General features: G+C 34.4%; 3 protein-coding genes across 4 annotated transcripts in view; 1 reads left to right on the top strand and 2 right to left on the bottom strand.

The window, feature by feature from the left end:
- LOC112692277 (gastrula zinc finger protein XlCGF57.1-like) overlaps positions 1-14,502 on the bottom strand; it is a 45,328-nt gene that overhangs the window by 26,613 nt on the left and 4,213 nt on the right. The window lies entirely within an intron of this gene.
- LOC112692293 (heterogeneous nuclear ribonucleoprotein Q-like) lies at positions 3,419-4,366 on the bottom strand. The gene has a single exon (XM_025566923.1). It carries the CDS (start codon positions 4,364-4,366, stop codon positions 3,419-3,421), a length of 948 nt encoding a protein of 315 aa, XP_025422708.1.
- The window catches only part of LOC112692278 (polymerase delta-interacting protein 3-like), a 70,190-nt gene continuing 62,025 nt past the window's right edge, over positions 6,338-14,502 (top strand). Inside the window, exon 1 of the mRNA XM_025566896.1 lies at positions 6,338-6,811. Coding sequence (XP_025422681.1) covers positions 6,697-6,811 — 115 coding nt within the window. The 5' untranslated portion in view covers positions 6,338-6,696. The remainder of the gene's footprint in view (positions 6,812-14,502) is intronic.

Here is a 14,502-nt window from a genome sequence, read left to right as displayed (position 1 = left end):
AATTCATGTTTCAATGTAATACAATGTTCGAGTTATATAATAATACATATTAAAAAAAAAAAAAAATGTTTACGAGATATATAAAAATGTTAAAAATCGCCGGTTATAGTTTTGAAATCGATCTTAATGTTAATCCCTGTTTGAATGAAAAATTAAAATATATTGTTTATTGATAAATCCATGCATCACTAGATTTATCGTTATAATAACATTACAAATATTAATTAGTTTTTGTATAAATACAAAATTTGTAACCGAAAAACGCGACATACACAAAAGTACGTTTACCTATTATGATCACATAATTAAATAACAATTTTATCCTTTTGTAAAAGTATAAAATATCTAAAAACAATTAAGTGCTTAGAAGATATATTTAAGAAGTAAAAAGGGAATTGAAAATACATACCGCCCACTCGGAGTATTCATTAAAGTAACTGCACAAGGCTGTAAGGTTTATGACCTTAAGTTAGCAATAAAGCACATCCTACTCAAATGTATTAGTTGGGTTGAAAAGCAAATGTTCCAAAATTCAATAGTTGCTGTAGGATAGAACACTTTCACAAACGATAATTACACGATGTTATACATTATTTAATAATAAGCATAACAAAAGGTAATGCGTTAAACTTTAAGTATAATACATTTGGTTTATAAAGTTAGTAAAGGTTTACGTCAAGTACGAGAGCGAACATAAATCAACAAAGAATTGGTACTATACTTATTTATTATTTAATTACTGATATAATAATAGGTTAATGATTTATTTACTTTAATTTACAGACGAAAACCGATCTCATATGGTTGCAACCAACTTTTTTAATACTATAATTATTGTTTAATGTTGTTCTTGACCTTTGTTTGATCTTAAATTTTAAATCATCTAATCACTCAAGTAAGACATTCAGGTGATCAGTTAAAACAATCAATAGGTAACTTCAAACATCCTGAAACATTCTGTCACGACGAATACCATTTTCGGTTGAATAATTGTGTGTGAATTGTTATACACACTCAATGTGCATACAAGTATGACTGACCAGTATAACTACAGGTTGTTTTAAGTTCAATCGATTGTTCGTTTAAGTTATTGCTATAAATGAAACCTAAACCTAACCTAACCTAACCTAACCTTTTAAACAATCACTTGTACTATAGAAAAAAAAAAGAAGTTAATTATAGTTAGTTATTTTATGAATTTGTTAAAATCGATTATCTGTTCAGCTATAGTTCAAACTTTACAGCATTCTTTATTATACTGTGCCATAAACATCAAATTTTTAACGTAAAAAAAATTACTCAAAGAATTAGCCTCAAATACGTATTTCCAAATCACAAAATATAAATTTATAACATTATCAGGTTTACTTTTTTCGTAGTATTTCTCAAGTATTTGAAAATCACCTAGGGTTTAAAAAAAAATACGTGTATGGACTCCAATACGTCTCCAAGTATTCGTATTAAAAAGTTGTTACGCGAATACCTCGGTGCTGATACATAAAAAAAAACGTGTTAGCGGGGGAAAAAAACGTTAAACCGATACGCTGCTCGTTAAAATCAAAAAAAGAAAAGAAAAATGTAACAACCAGAAACTGAAATGTATACCACGGTCCTTACGAAAAATAGTTATAATAAATTGCATAAATAGAATGGACATTTCAACAACTGAAAAAACAAAATAACATCTCTTCCATGAAATTGTTTTCGTAGAATAGTCCATTGTTGCATCGATCCCTGCATTACCTTTTCCGAGAACATGAAGAAAAATAGTACGTGTGGATCTCGTGAAAAGGTGATCTTAGTATTTTTTTGGTCCGCACACTTAAACAGTTACTTTCCGTCCTTGATTTAATATTGATATTGATTGAAGTGCAATTTTTTTTTTATATCGCAATAAAACAAACGCAGTACTTTAAAGAAATAAATTAAGACTATGGGGGGGCAGATAAACACGGTGATCTATGTGTGAAGTAGCGTGTGTATGCGTTTTTAGAATATATCGCATGAAGGAGGTGTGGGCAATAGGTTATATTAATCTATGAAATACACAATCAAAGTCTAGACCACCGTGTTTAGTATGACTGTAAATAATACGATTTTAAAGTAGTTGAACTAGGGTTTAACAATTAAAACAAGCTTCATGAAACTCAGATCAAACCTGTGGTAAACGCGAGTATAAATGTAGTGAAGTAAAGAAGAAAAAAAAATATAGAAAAAATGCATTAATCTCGAATTACTGTTGTCAATAAAGAGGTCTTGTCTTTAAATTTGATCGTATTTATGTCGATCTATGAGAATTTTCTCTCCTATCTATGATTTCATTTCTCATTAAATTGTACATAATATATAAAAATAAATACATACATATATATATATATATAAATATATAGAAAATTTGAAAAAAAGGAATACTTAACCTCAAAACTTAATCTCAAATACTGTTGACATTGAAAACATGGTTTTCATCTGTAAGTCAAAGGCGTATTTGAGGGAGTGGTGAAGGGGGCATTTTCTCCCTATGGCTCGTATTTTTTTTTTGAATACAATACGTTGATATATTTAAAAAATGTAGTGTATAAATAATTAAGAATATAAATTACTAGTCTATTATTATAACAGAAAAATTAGCTGTATGAAATAAACTGTAAATTATATTTAAGTTTGTATTGAAAAAAAATTAGTTTCACCGCCGCCCCCCCTTCCCATGGCCACAACTCAAATACGCCCTTGCTGTAAATGCTAATGAGTAATCTATAAAAACGTTTCATTTTTATCATTATTTAAATTTTTTTGTCACTAATATAACTGGAAAAATATTTTATCATTTTAATTAAATTGGATTATTTTTATATGTGACGCACTAAGCTCATAATAGTATTACATTTACAAAATATAATACATTGTTTTAAAGCCAATATGTTTTTCGCTTCACTCAAAATTTAAAATGTGTTGTGATAGTATGCAAGCGCCGAGCCTACATGGGTTGTTTTAAGTTAACGGTTTCGGGTAGGAGGAACGTAGTTTCTCTTAGAATTGTAATTCTAGTTGTAAGTAGTGCTGTAGCGCTATAGTGAAATATTGTGTCTAATAGGATTTCACGTAAACAACATTTACGCACGTTGTGATCCATTGCGCTTTCCGTATTCCCGGATGCCATGATATCGATCAATGGCCATTTCAAAATACGTTTGAAAACGCAATACTTCGAGTTTTAATTGTTTTAACATTCCTGTAATGTTGATTAAATTATTTCAAACAACTTTTTTTTCATTTTATTTTTTATTTTATTTTCCCGTAAAATGCGGGTTTTTTAACATTAAAGATAAATCGACTCGTATAAACATCGTTAACAGCTAGACAACATTATGGTGATGTTAACCGTTTTTGGCGCAGTTCATCGGAATTCGGTCGAAAAAGTTCAACAGTTTCTTGCCCGAAGTTTTCGTGCAACCCTTCGTCCATCGTCGTGACGAACCGCTTTGCACTCGTTCGCGCTCGCGACGTTGGTGCCGTACCGTCGTGCACTGTCGCTGTTGCACTTGTAGGACATGGTCTCGGCCACTGGAATGCTCACCACAGAGGCTGGGGTGCACCGGTTGCAGGTTTGCCTCAGTCCAAAGTCGTAACCACGATGGTCGTAATTGATGTAGGCTGCGGCGGCGGGGATGGGGCTGACGCGTCTTTTGCCTCCAGGAGCGCGTCCCAGTGGTCGCGGGGCGTAGCGAACCGGTTGACTCATAGCCACGACCTTGGATTTCCGTACCCGGCGTTCCCGGTTACGCAACATCCACTGTCGCGTTTTCTTGTCCACCGGCGGCTTGGCCCACACGACGTCGAGGCACACGCCCGAAGCCACATCCCTTGAACAGTTCAGCGCGTCCATGGCCGATTGCGCATCCTCACGCCGTTCAAAGTGCACGAAAGCGTAGTTCTTCAAGCTCTTTACGCGCTCCACGATCCCGTATCGACCAAACATCTTGGCAAGCACGCGTTCCTCCAGCACGCCGCCGTATTGCTTGACGAATAGTATGCGCACCGTGGCCATCGTGTCCGCGTCCGCCTGCGGTTCCGGGTCCGCCCAGTCCACCTTCGTCTTGCATCCGAAAACCTTTTGCTTTGAAAGTGCCCGCTTGGCGTCCGTAGCCGCAGCCACCGACCCGTAGTCCAGGAAGCAGAAGCCCCGGTGCATCGATGGGTCGTCAAAGTTCTTGTACGTAATTACACGTACTAGATGACCACGCGTTATGCGGCTCACTTCGTCGAAGATCTCCTTTTCCGTCTTAACCTTCGGCAGGTTGCCCAGGTACAGCCTGCACTTTTGGCCGTCGTGTTTGTTGATCGAAATGCTCTCCGAACGGTTCGTCATCGCGATTCTATTATGTGGTATCATACACTGTAACTCTTGAGCGTAGTCGACGATACGACGCGTGTGTGATGGTGTCGCGAATTCCTCGTTTCTTGATAGATTTTTTTTTTAATTCTCTTCCAGTCCACAGTGTATCCGTTATGTTGCCAAGTTAACAATGAACGTTCGATTAATATTTCGTACTTGTTTTACATTCGTTGAAAATACTCGCTATGGGTTATTCGATATTGATTTTGTATACATAGCCAGCTAGCTTTTACATAGCACTGTTTGTAATTGAATGATTTAGTGCCTTTATATACACATATATATATATATATACTATTTGTTATTTATTTGGTATATTTGTTGCACGTAAAAAAAAAAACTTGAAACCGATGCACACGAGGTACCGTGATCGAGTTCGAAATGTTGATGATGTGATTACCGCCGACGTTACGCATTAACAATGGTTATAATTTGTCAACCGGAAGTGATATATTTAGCCGATCGCCTACGAATGCCGGCGGGCTCGTTGTCTCGAAACGCTGCAAGTGCAAGCCGCCAAATCGTTGTTAACCCTAAGGATAATGCGTAACGATAACCGACCGTGTAACTGACTTCTTGGGTCATACGGGTAACGTTATAATCGAAATACGCACGTGCACCATCATGTGCACATTCTTGAAGATACGGAATCGCAGCCGACATCCCCTAGTAGTAGTTTATGTATGAATCGCATAAACATGGCTAAATATCGTGTCTCGACGGTTATTCGACACACAAATACAGTTCACCCGGATGCTAGAATACAACACATGAGCGGCGGTTTTCGAAAATTTCCTCTCGATCTCACGCGCTATGATTTCGGGTCATGTCAGGCACGTATTTAGGGGGGGGGGAACACGGGTAATCACAAGCTCGGGGGTGTCATGTCTCAGGAATGGCAAAATATTTTAGCAAAATTAATTTTAAAAATTATGTACCTAATGAAAAAAAAAATCAAACAATAAAAATATTAAAATAGTATGTTTTTTTACGCTATAATTTTTAAGTTAAAAAAAAATTGTATTTTTTTTATATTATAATCTGATAATTAAATGAAAAGGAAATTGTGTGTTTTATTATGTTATAATTTGTTTAATTTGTTAATTAGAAAAATTATTAAACGATTTTAATTTATAGGTTATATTTAAATATTAAAGAATCTCGGTTATGGACGAAATTATAGGTGTTATATTATTATTATTTAACTTTTGGGAGGGGAGGCATAAATGATATGCTTGGGGGCGCTAAATTTATAAATACGGGCCTGGGTCGTACACTCGCAATCCAGGCGTTGCACGGGCGCGTCGGGCTGTGCACAGAACGCGTCGATCAGACGATGTAAAAACCGCTCGACGGGTTCTGAATACGTATGCAATGCTGGTGATCGGATATTGTTGTTACCACGTCAAGTCGTCTGGGATGTTATCACGAAGACGAACATAAAATAATAGTAATACGCTCATTTTTTCCACTTGGATATAATGCACGTTGGTTTCCGTACATAATCGTTCGCCCGACCAACGATTATTAGTAAGGTAGTGAAATTGTTGCCTTTTTTTTTTTCTAGAGACGCTTATATTGGTAGCTGAATGATCTTAAAGCGAGTTTTTTGTCACGCCTGCACCGGGAGTTTGGTTTCCGACCGTGGTTGAAGCGTTGGAAAGCGACGTTTTTTCTTTTTCAGCGGGCGATAAACTGGGAATCCCCAAATGTGACAACCAGAAACTGAAATGTATACCACGATCCTTACAAAAAATAGTTATAATAAATTGCATAAGTAGAATGGACATTTCAACAACTGTGAAATGAAATAACATCTCTTCCATGAAATTGTTTTCGTAGAATAGTCCATTGTTGCATCGATACCCGCATTGCCTTTTCCGAGAACGCGACGAAAAATGGTGCGTGTGGATCGCGGGGAAAAGCTATCTCAGTATTTTTTTCGCCCGCACACCGAAACAGTTACTTTTCGTGCTCGATTTAATATTGATTTAAGTGCAACTTTTTTTATGTCGCAATAAAACGCAACAGTTGTCGTTTTTCGTATGTTCGTTTTTTACAATCCGAAGAACGTTTAACTCGTTGCTAATACTGTAAAAATATTCGTATTTGACTTGATTTTTTCAAAGGCAAGAGCACAAATGTTACTATTTCTGCACGACAATGCACCGTTTCGGAACGTTGAAAATCATCGGTCTAATTGCACACGACTGACACGTCGTCTCGTGCGTTCTTGCGCGTACCGCGAGTCCGCCTAACACTTCAAACGGCCGCGGAAAAAGACGTATTCGAATGTTACGCATATGTTTACGTTTGTTGTTCGCGCGCACGGAATCCACGGCCGCCAACGACGGGACACGCACGCACCATATCGAGTGAAGCGGTCGTTTCGCCGAGGACGGGGGAAAAGAAAAAAAGGTAAGGTAAAAACCGGTCCAATAATGTTATCGCTTGCACGGTAATGTAATTAACACACATTGCGTTAACCCGGGCACATACGCTTTCGTGTTGTACGCGTATACGTCGCGTAAAATGAAAATAAAAAGATTTGATATTTACACAGTCGTCGGGATTTTATTACGCGTGCATTATTATTATTATTATTCATCCGGTGTCGACTTTCTAAATTTCTGGAAGACAACTCGTTTCGAAAACGGTTTTTGCGAGAAAAATAACGCTATAATACGTGATAGTAAATTCTCGTACGCGCGCCATACGCGGATATTGTAGAAACACGAGAAACCGATTTCATCGCGAACCATACGGAACGTCGTCGTCGTCATCGTCATCGTAATTTAACAGCAGTTTCGATTTTAGCCGCGACCTCGTCGACAGACGGTGCTCTGTTGTATCGATATGTTGGCGCGCACCGTAAGAGCACACTTTTATTTTTCCGTCGCCTAATATAGCACGTATTATTGTTATTAGTCCATTAACGGTGTCGCTGATAAGAGTTCACTCGCAATAAAAAAACAATGTGCAACGCATTATTTACGTCGTTACATAACATGTATTTGGGCAGCACCGCCGTGTACGACCATCATCACCAGCCGATTTTATAATAGCCGAATACTCCGATGTTTATGTCCATCGAAAAAACCAATCTCTCTTCACCTTTATTCGATAATATTAATTAAAGAAATCCATATTCGCTAAGAATCCATCGTACTTCGTGACCGTTTTCCTGGCTGGTGAAACAGGAAGTTGATAGAACAAACCAAACCTAAGCTGACGGTCAACACTTCGTGAAGATATAATACAATGTTTTTGATTTTGGAATTGAGAGTTCAATTGTTTCAAACCACCTTGGAAAAATAATACCTCGAGTTATCAATAGTCGATCGGTGCAGGCTCTTCAGGACAATTATTTTAAAGGACGTTCTATATTTTATCGAAGTGGCCTTTTTTTAAAAAATTTTTATTTTATCATTTTTTTTGCTCTTTTGATGTTAACGGTTTGTGCTTTTTTTAAAACTTATTTTCGAAAAGTCTGTTTTTTAGGATAACAGCTATTGGTATTTGATAAATCGTACATAATATAAACCTCGCGAGTCTATTTGATACAATTATGTGTTTTTCAAATTGTGCTGTCGCATCTACATTGATTGTTTCGTATATAACATCTGATTGCTAATAATAATTAATGATTAATGTTATGTAATCGGGTGAAAATAATGAAAGTCGTTTGGGTCTCGAAGCTCTAAATCTGAAACTTCTTACAATTTTCATCGCGAAAAATGTATTTCCTTTGGCTTTATTAGGGATACTACAATAGTGATTTTATAGACAAGATAACAAAGTATTTTAAAAATCTAATCATTGATATGCGACGTTAAATTTTATAGTTTGTTATTTACTTATTGGCACGTTTTAGTTTAATATATTAAACTGTACAATATTCTCATCTACTCGTATCCTACGACTAAACGTTCCTGGTTTTCATAAAAATATATTATCTAGTCACTATATTGCGTAAAATACATAACGTGTATTGTTATACCATGTTATTTTTTTATTTTTATTATTACCAATGCAGCTAACTCGGTATGTATTATTATGTATACATTATTCAATTCGTGTTCTTGAAAATATTCGGTTATCATTGTCATAAGTGTTACAACAAAATTCTTTAGACTTTAATTTATTTGATAATATTTTTATTTTTCACGAAAATAGTAGGAACTCTCCGTTCCATGCGTAACGGGAATATTCAAATATACGCAACAAATCGCAGTAGTTATAAGAAATAAATATATGAGGTAATTCACTATATAAATTATATTAGCATTTAACATATTATTATTTTGAAGGCCTAATAATTTAAATTAATTTTAATTCTGATGCGAATCGTCCATAAGACGTGTCAAAAAAAAAAAAACTAGTTTTTATAATTTTTAGCTTCAAAATAATGAATTATAACCTTAATACGAGACTCTTACTTGTATCACTTTAAAATACATACAGATTGGAAACAGTTCTATCGCGTTCTTATTGCTTTCAATTAACTTAAGGTTACTGATTTTTTTCCACACGATGTCTTAAATAAACATGTCTTACTAAATCACACGTGTAAAAAAATAACTAAATGTTGATTTTTTTTATAATTGCAAAATGGAAAAATGAATAATAAATCGTATAATAAATGGCAGAGTTTGATTTACGAATGTTGGAAGGAACCGAAAATAATAAATCTTTCATTAGTTGAATTCGAAAGTGAAAAATAGGTCGTCTATTTTAATAGAAATTCCATTATTGGATGTTTAATAAGCCGTAATGCATTTTTGTGCAGACTATGCGTGTCCTGATGAATAAATTATAGTTTTATGATATTATAGATTTATGTTTAGTTTACCACTAACTGAATCAAATCTGCACAATCAAGTTTCGGCTTCCGTGTTCACATGTTGCATCTACGGTGGTAGTATAACGTGCGATTGGGGATATTGGAACCTCACTTCGTGATATCTATCTACTATTCAGATCTGATGCAGATTTGCCAAGTAACTATATGCATGATAGTTTATAGCAATCAGTTGTCGTTAGTAATAATATTTCTTTTTTAATTATCTCAGTGGTAGAGGCGAGAGCACGGAAAAAATAATTACCGCTTTATACTGATTAATCATGTTCGCAAACGTCACTGAAAGATGTTGTCTCGCGTATTCCTTTCGAATTCAACGCTCGAATGTTCGGATATGAATCTAACACGTTATCGTTGGTTCACATTCTGATGTATTGATATACAGTTTACAAATCCTACACACCAGAGTCATACCCAATCGAACGCATGTTTGTGTCGCTAGCAAAATATAATTCGTATTGATGCGGTAGGTAATTAATAACGGTGCATAGGTATTACTTGAGTCCGAGATTATTATCAGTAGGTAATTTGCGTCCCACCAAAAAAGGATCAAAAAATGTCATAACCCATTTGTGTCCAAGAGTACCTTTTGAGGTACGAGTCCGTTTTCGACCAAAACCGTACTCTTCCCTATTCGGCCGATTCACTTTTTGACCAAATTTAAAATAGGCCGATTCCCTTTCCGACCAAAACAAAAATTTATATAATTCATTTAAAATAATAAAATAATGATATACAATGTTTGATTATGATGGAAACTACTATAATATATTAATGACGATTTAGGGTTTTACTCGCGTAGTGAGGTTTTAAGTTCACATACTGAGTAAAACCATTTGCAACAGTATCAAGGTTTGTACAAAAACTAGGTTAGGCTTAAACTATAATTTTCCTTAGGGCGAAGTCTCCCCCCACCGAAAAAAGCCACACAGTGGCACTTGAGTTTGTAAGGTGATCCGGCAGGCGTAACGATCGAAGTCCTAACATTTTTAAAATTAAAGTTCCGATTTTTCGAAAAAAAAATGCAAACAATTTTCATTACGATAAGAGATCAAATTTTTTTATATTATTTTAATTTATTTTGTTTTTAAAATGTTGGATGAGTGTACTAATTTTTACTAAAAAATTTATATTTTTATATTATTTACCTATTTGTTTTTGGTTGAAATTTTAATACAGTGATTTTCACATAATAAAATCTAGAAAATATTAAATGTACATGATTATATACGAGTACATATATTTCACAATAACGGTTCTAATACTAAATAGATAAAACAATCAAAGGGAAAAAATAATAAAAATGAAAATACACTCTTGAAATGGCATACATTAAAAAAGAAGAGTTTAGAGTATTCAGCACTGGTTACGATTACAGTTTATTTATTAGTTGTGTTTCTGATAGGAATTGGATGAGCTTGTAGATGTTAGTGGGCTCAGGGTTGAATATTTCGATTAGATGGTCAGAAAGTTGAAAGTGTTAAAGTTTAAAATTGTTTTCTTAAAATATTTCTTTTTTAATTTACCAATTTTTCCGAGAAATGTTTATTATTCAGATGACGTTCAATAATACATTAAAGTTTAAACAGTTCAGTTATTTAATCAATGTTTATTTTATTTAACACAATATTTAACATAAATTATAATTGAATTCTGTATTCTCTTTTTTGTCACTAAAATTAACAATTTCGAAAAGCTGCATTCTTTTTGACGAAAATAGCAATAGAAAATTATAGAATTAAAATCAACATATGTAACGGTGGACATAATAACCATTAGAATAATATTAACACATTGACTAAATATTGATAAAATAGTATAACATGAGAGATAAGAAGACGCATTTATGTTATAAATATATATACTAACTGACCCAGCAAACGTTGTTTCGCCATATATTTCTAGTATTTCTAGTACAAAAAATACTTACAACTTATTATAAATATCTTGGAATTGGGTCTATGATTGAAAGAGGAATGTAGCCCTGTGGACGATGATGGCCTATACAAATTACAAAACGCCAGCCATTTACTTCTTTACTTTACGTCGAATATTGTTGGCCATTCTCTTTGCGTATATTTTGAAATGACAATGGACCGGTGACATTAACCAATAACAGGTAGAAGCACTCTGTCTTGGATTGACTATGTAAACTCGGTCCAAAGTGTTTAATTCGAATAAACCTGGGCATGCATCAACTGGTATTCCTTGCTTACATCCATTTTTCTCTTGAGCTCATGCGAAGAAGCGTGTTACTTCGGAATAAAGTAGTGTTCGTGCAAAGGCACCAAAAGAATCGAATCACACAAATCGAAAAATGCAGTGCATTTATGTTGTATATATTTTACTTTTCTGCGATTAATTACTCTCAAAATCTATATAGATTTATATGTATAATATGATGATCGACGTTGAAAAAAATAAAACCAATACCAGCGTCCATTAAATCACACCGTAATAACTATATACGGACATATCCATTAAAAAGGTATTTCGTTTCAAATCATTAGTAAACGATTTAGGTCTGCTAATATATCGTTGCCGATGAAGACTTTTCGAGATGAAAAATTATAATGATAATATCCAATGCGTCATCACAAAAGTAGATGCCGCTCGGCTTTTACGATACACAATTTAATATTGATATGGACGACCATTTTTATATGTTTGAATGTTCCACTAGATACATTATTATATATCAGAATAATGTGATAAGTGTGTGTAAATTAAAAATTAAAAGTATTACTTAAATATTCGCACCCAATACAGTGAACTTAATTATACATGTATATTACTTTCCCAAAGTTTGGACGGAAAATTAAGTGGTAATGTATTAGATTTAAATTATTATTATTATTTATTTTGTTTTTACGCTATAGAAATAAAATAAAATATTGAATAAGTAATTTAATTTGAAAAACATATATATTACGAGAAAGTGTATCAGAACACATATACCTATATATATTTGTATTAGTATACTATGGATACGGTTATAATACCGGCGGCCACGTATCCGGCCCACACGTATTTTTTATACAGCCCGCATTAAATTCCAAAACTAGAAAATTTCGTTGAATATCATGTCAACTTTTTATATTTTTGGCCCGAGAACCCTTTTTGATTTGCGAATATGGCTTAAGAGTCCAAAAACGTTGCCGACCATTGTTCTACAACATTACTATTAAAATCGAAAATTACAATTTTTCGAAAAAATATAAAACGAATTTATAAAAAAAAAAAAATATTAGAATAAACAAAAGTAAAGATTTATAGAATCTACGTAAGTTTTAAACTGTCTAAGACGATTGCGAAAATATTTATTGCGTGTAAGGCTTTCAGTCAACTAGAGTTTGATAATAATAATAACAAGAAAAAAAAATAATAATAGCAACCGAGATATTATAACCGAAGAAGCTGTATCCTTAATCAAAAACTTAGCCTTACGACCTCTCGACTGTTGATTATTATTATCATCATTGCACATTTACGGCGATCGTGACATGTACATCATAGGCGTTTAAAGTTGATTCCGGAATGTGGTGTGCGCCGGCAGTGTCGGTAAAACAGTGTTACGCGGCCCCCGAGAACATCACGGTAGATCAAATACACAGGTTTACCGGACGAACGTGCAGAGCATTATTTATTCGTGTTTTTTATGTTAAAAAAAATAAATAGAAATAAAAAATAAAAGAAAATGCTCCGCATTACTGTGACCGTGGCCGTCCGAAGTTGAGGCGATGGTATAATTTCTCGGTCGATACTGTTACAAATTACATACAATTTTTCATAATTATATCCGTGAGTTATCACGAATACTTATGATTTCCGGAGGCGCGATCGAAATAATTGTAGCTACCATGCAGCATCTGTTACACTCGTATGCGATTAATACGAAGATTATGATAATACTGTCACCGCGTCGGCGATCATAAAACAACTAATATCGGGACGATGATCGAAGATGAAAACCGAGTGGTGCAATATTGGAAGCTTATTATTATTACTGTTGTCTAAAATGCTGGCGGATAAATGTAATACATTTACGTGTTACCAGTAATAGACATTAGTTTGCATATTTTGTGTCAAATGCGTTTGGTAATACCTAACCTGACTTATTGTATCTTCTCTAAACTATCGATTGTGTCATTTTCAATTTTTATGCGAAACACATTGGTAGAAAGTGAATATGAAAATATTAAAATTTGAAAAACCTATAACTCGAGAGACTTTTACAATAAATATATTAATCTTTTTAACGAAATATATAAAAAAAGAAATGTTTTAAATAACGTTATCATAGTATTTAAAAATTATTTGTTACCATACGATTATAATAAAGCTGTTTAGTTCAGCGACAACAATAACAATCATAACTAGTTAATAGTTTTTTCTAGCATTTTCACTGATTGTTGTCTCCAAAATCATATATTATTTACATTTTAACAGTAGATGTTACCAAACGATCACAGTTATGCCTATAGTTAATGGAGAAATCATCGAGACCAATTACGAGGATTATCCTTCATTACTGATTTTTCAGAACCGCCCATTATTTTAATTATTAATATAATACATCATATTACAACAACACCTGGTTTGATATATATTTTTATGTCCATAACGACGAATCAAGATCTGTTCAATTACCATATAGGTAATAAAAAATATTGAAATCTATAACTTTTTTTAGTTGTATTTCGCGATAAAAATTAGTAAAAAAAATATATGTTCGTAAAACATGATGCGAACACGGTCGTCGATCGTTTCTGCATTCGGACGGATAGCGCTAGTTCGGTTGTACATTTGAAAAACCAACGTTTGAAAAACTGTAAAATTGCTTAAGCCTACACGTACTATCGTACGTATTGTGTACCATATTTTAAATGTGGAACGGCTTGGGTATCGTATTACGCGACACTCGTTTCGTGTCGCCGAGTCCGAACCGGTTGCCGATGCGGATTTTCCCCTATCGGGCGTTGTTTGTAACCGTCGTCGCGTTCGTTTCTTCCCAGATGCGGGAATCCGTACGGACGTGTAACGTAGAAGAGAGAAAAAAAAACAAATACAAATATCTAAAAAACTTCGTCGGTCTCTGCGTGCACTTTCGCCTGTCACGCATTCCCACGGCGCAATGCCCCCACCCCCGTCACTACCTCTGTGCAGCCCCCGACCCGCGTGTTTCCCTCGACAACGACCGGTCGTTTATTTACCTATTTACATGCGTTTACACAACCACGGTCGTATC

The sequence above is a fragment of the Sipha flava genome, unplaced genomic scaffold (assembly GCF_003268045.1).
Source record: "Sipha flava isolate LNK unplaced genomic scaffold, YSA_version1 72_pilon_pilon, whole genome shotgun sequence".
Taxonomy (NCBI): domain Eukaryota; kingdom Metazoa; phylum Arthropoda; class Insecta; order Hemiptera; family Aphididae; genus Sipha; species Sipha flava.
Note: the sequence above shows the minus strand (reverse complement) of the source record. Positions and strands in the feature narration are given on the sequence as shown.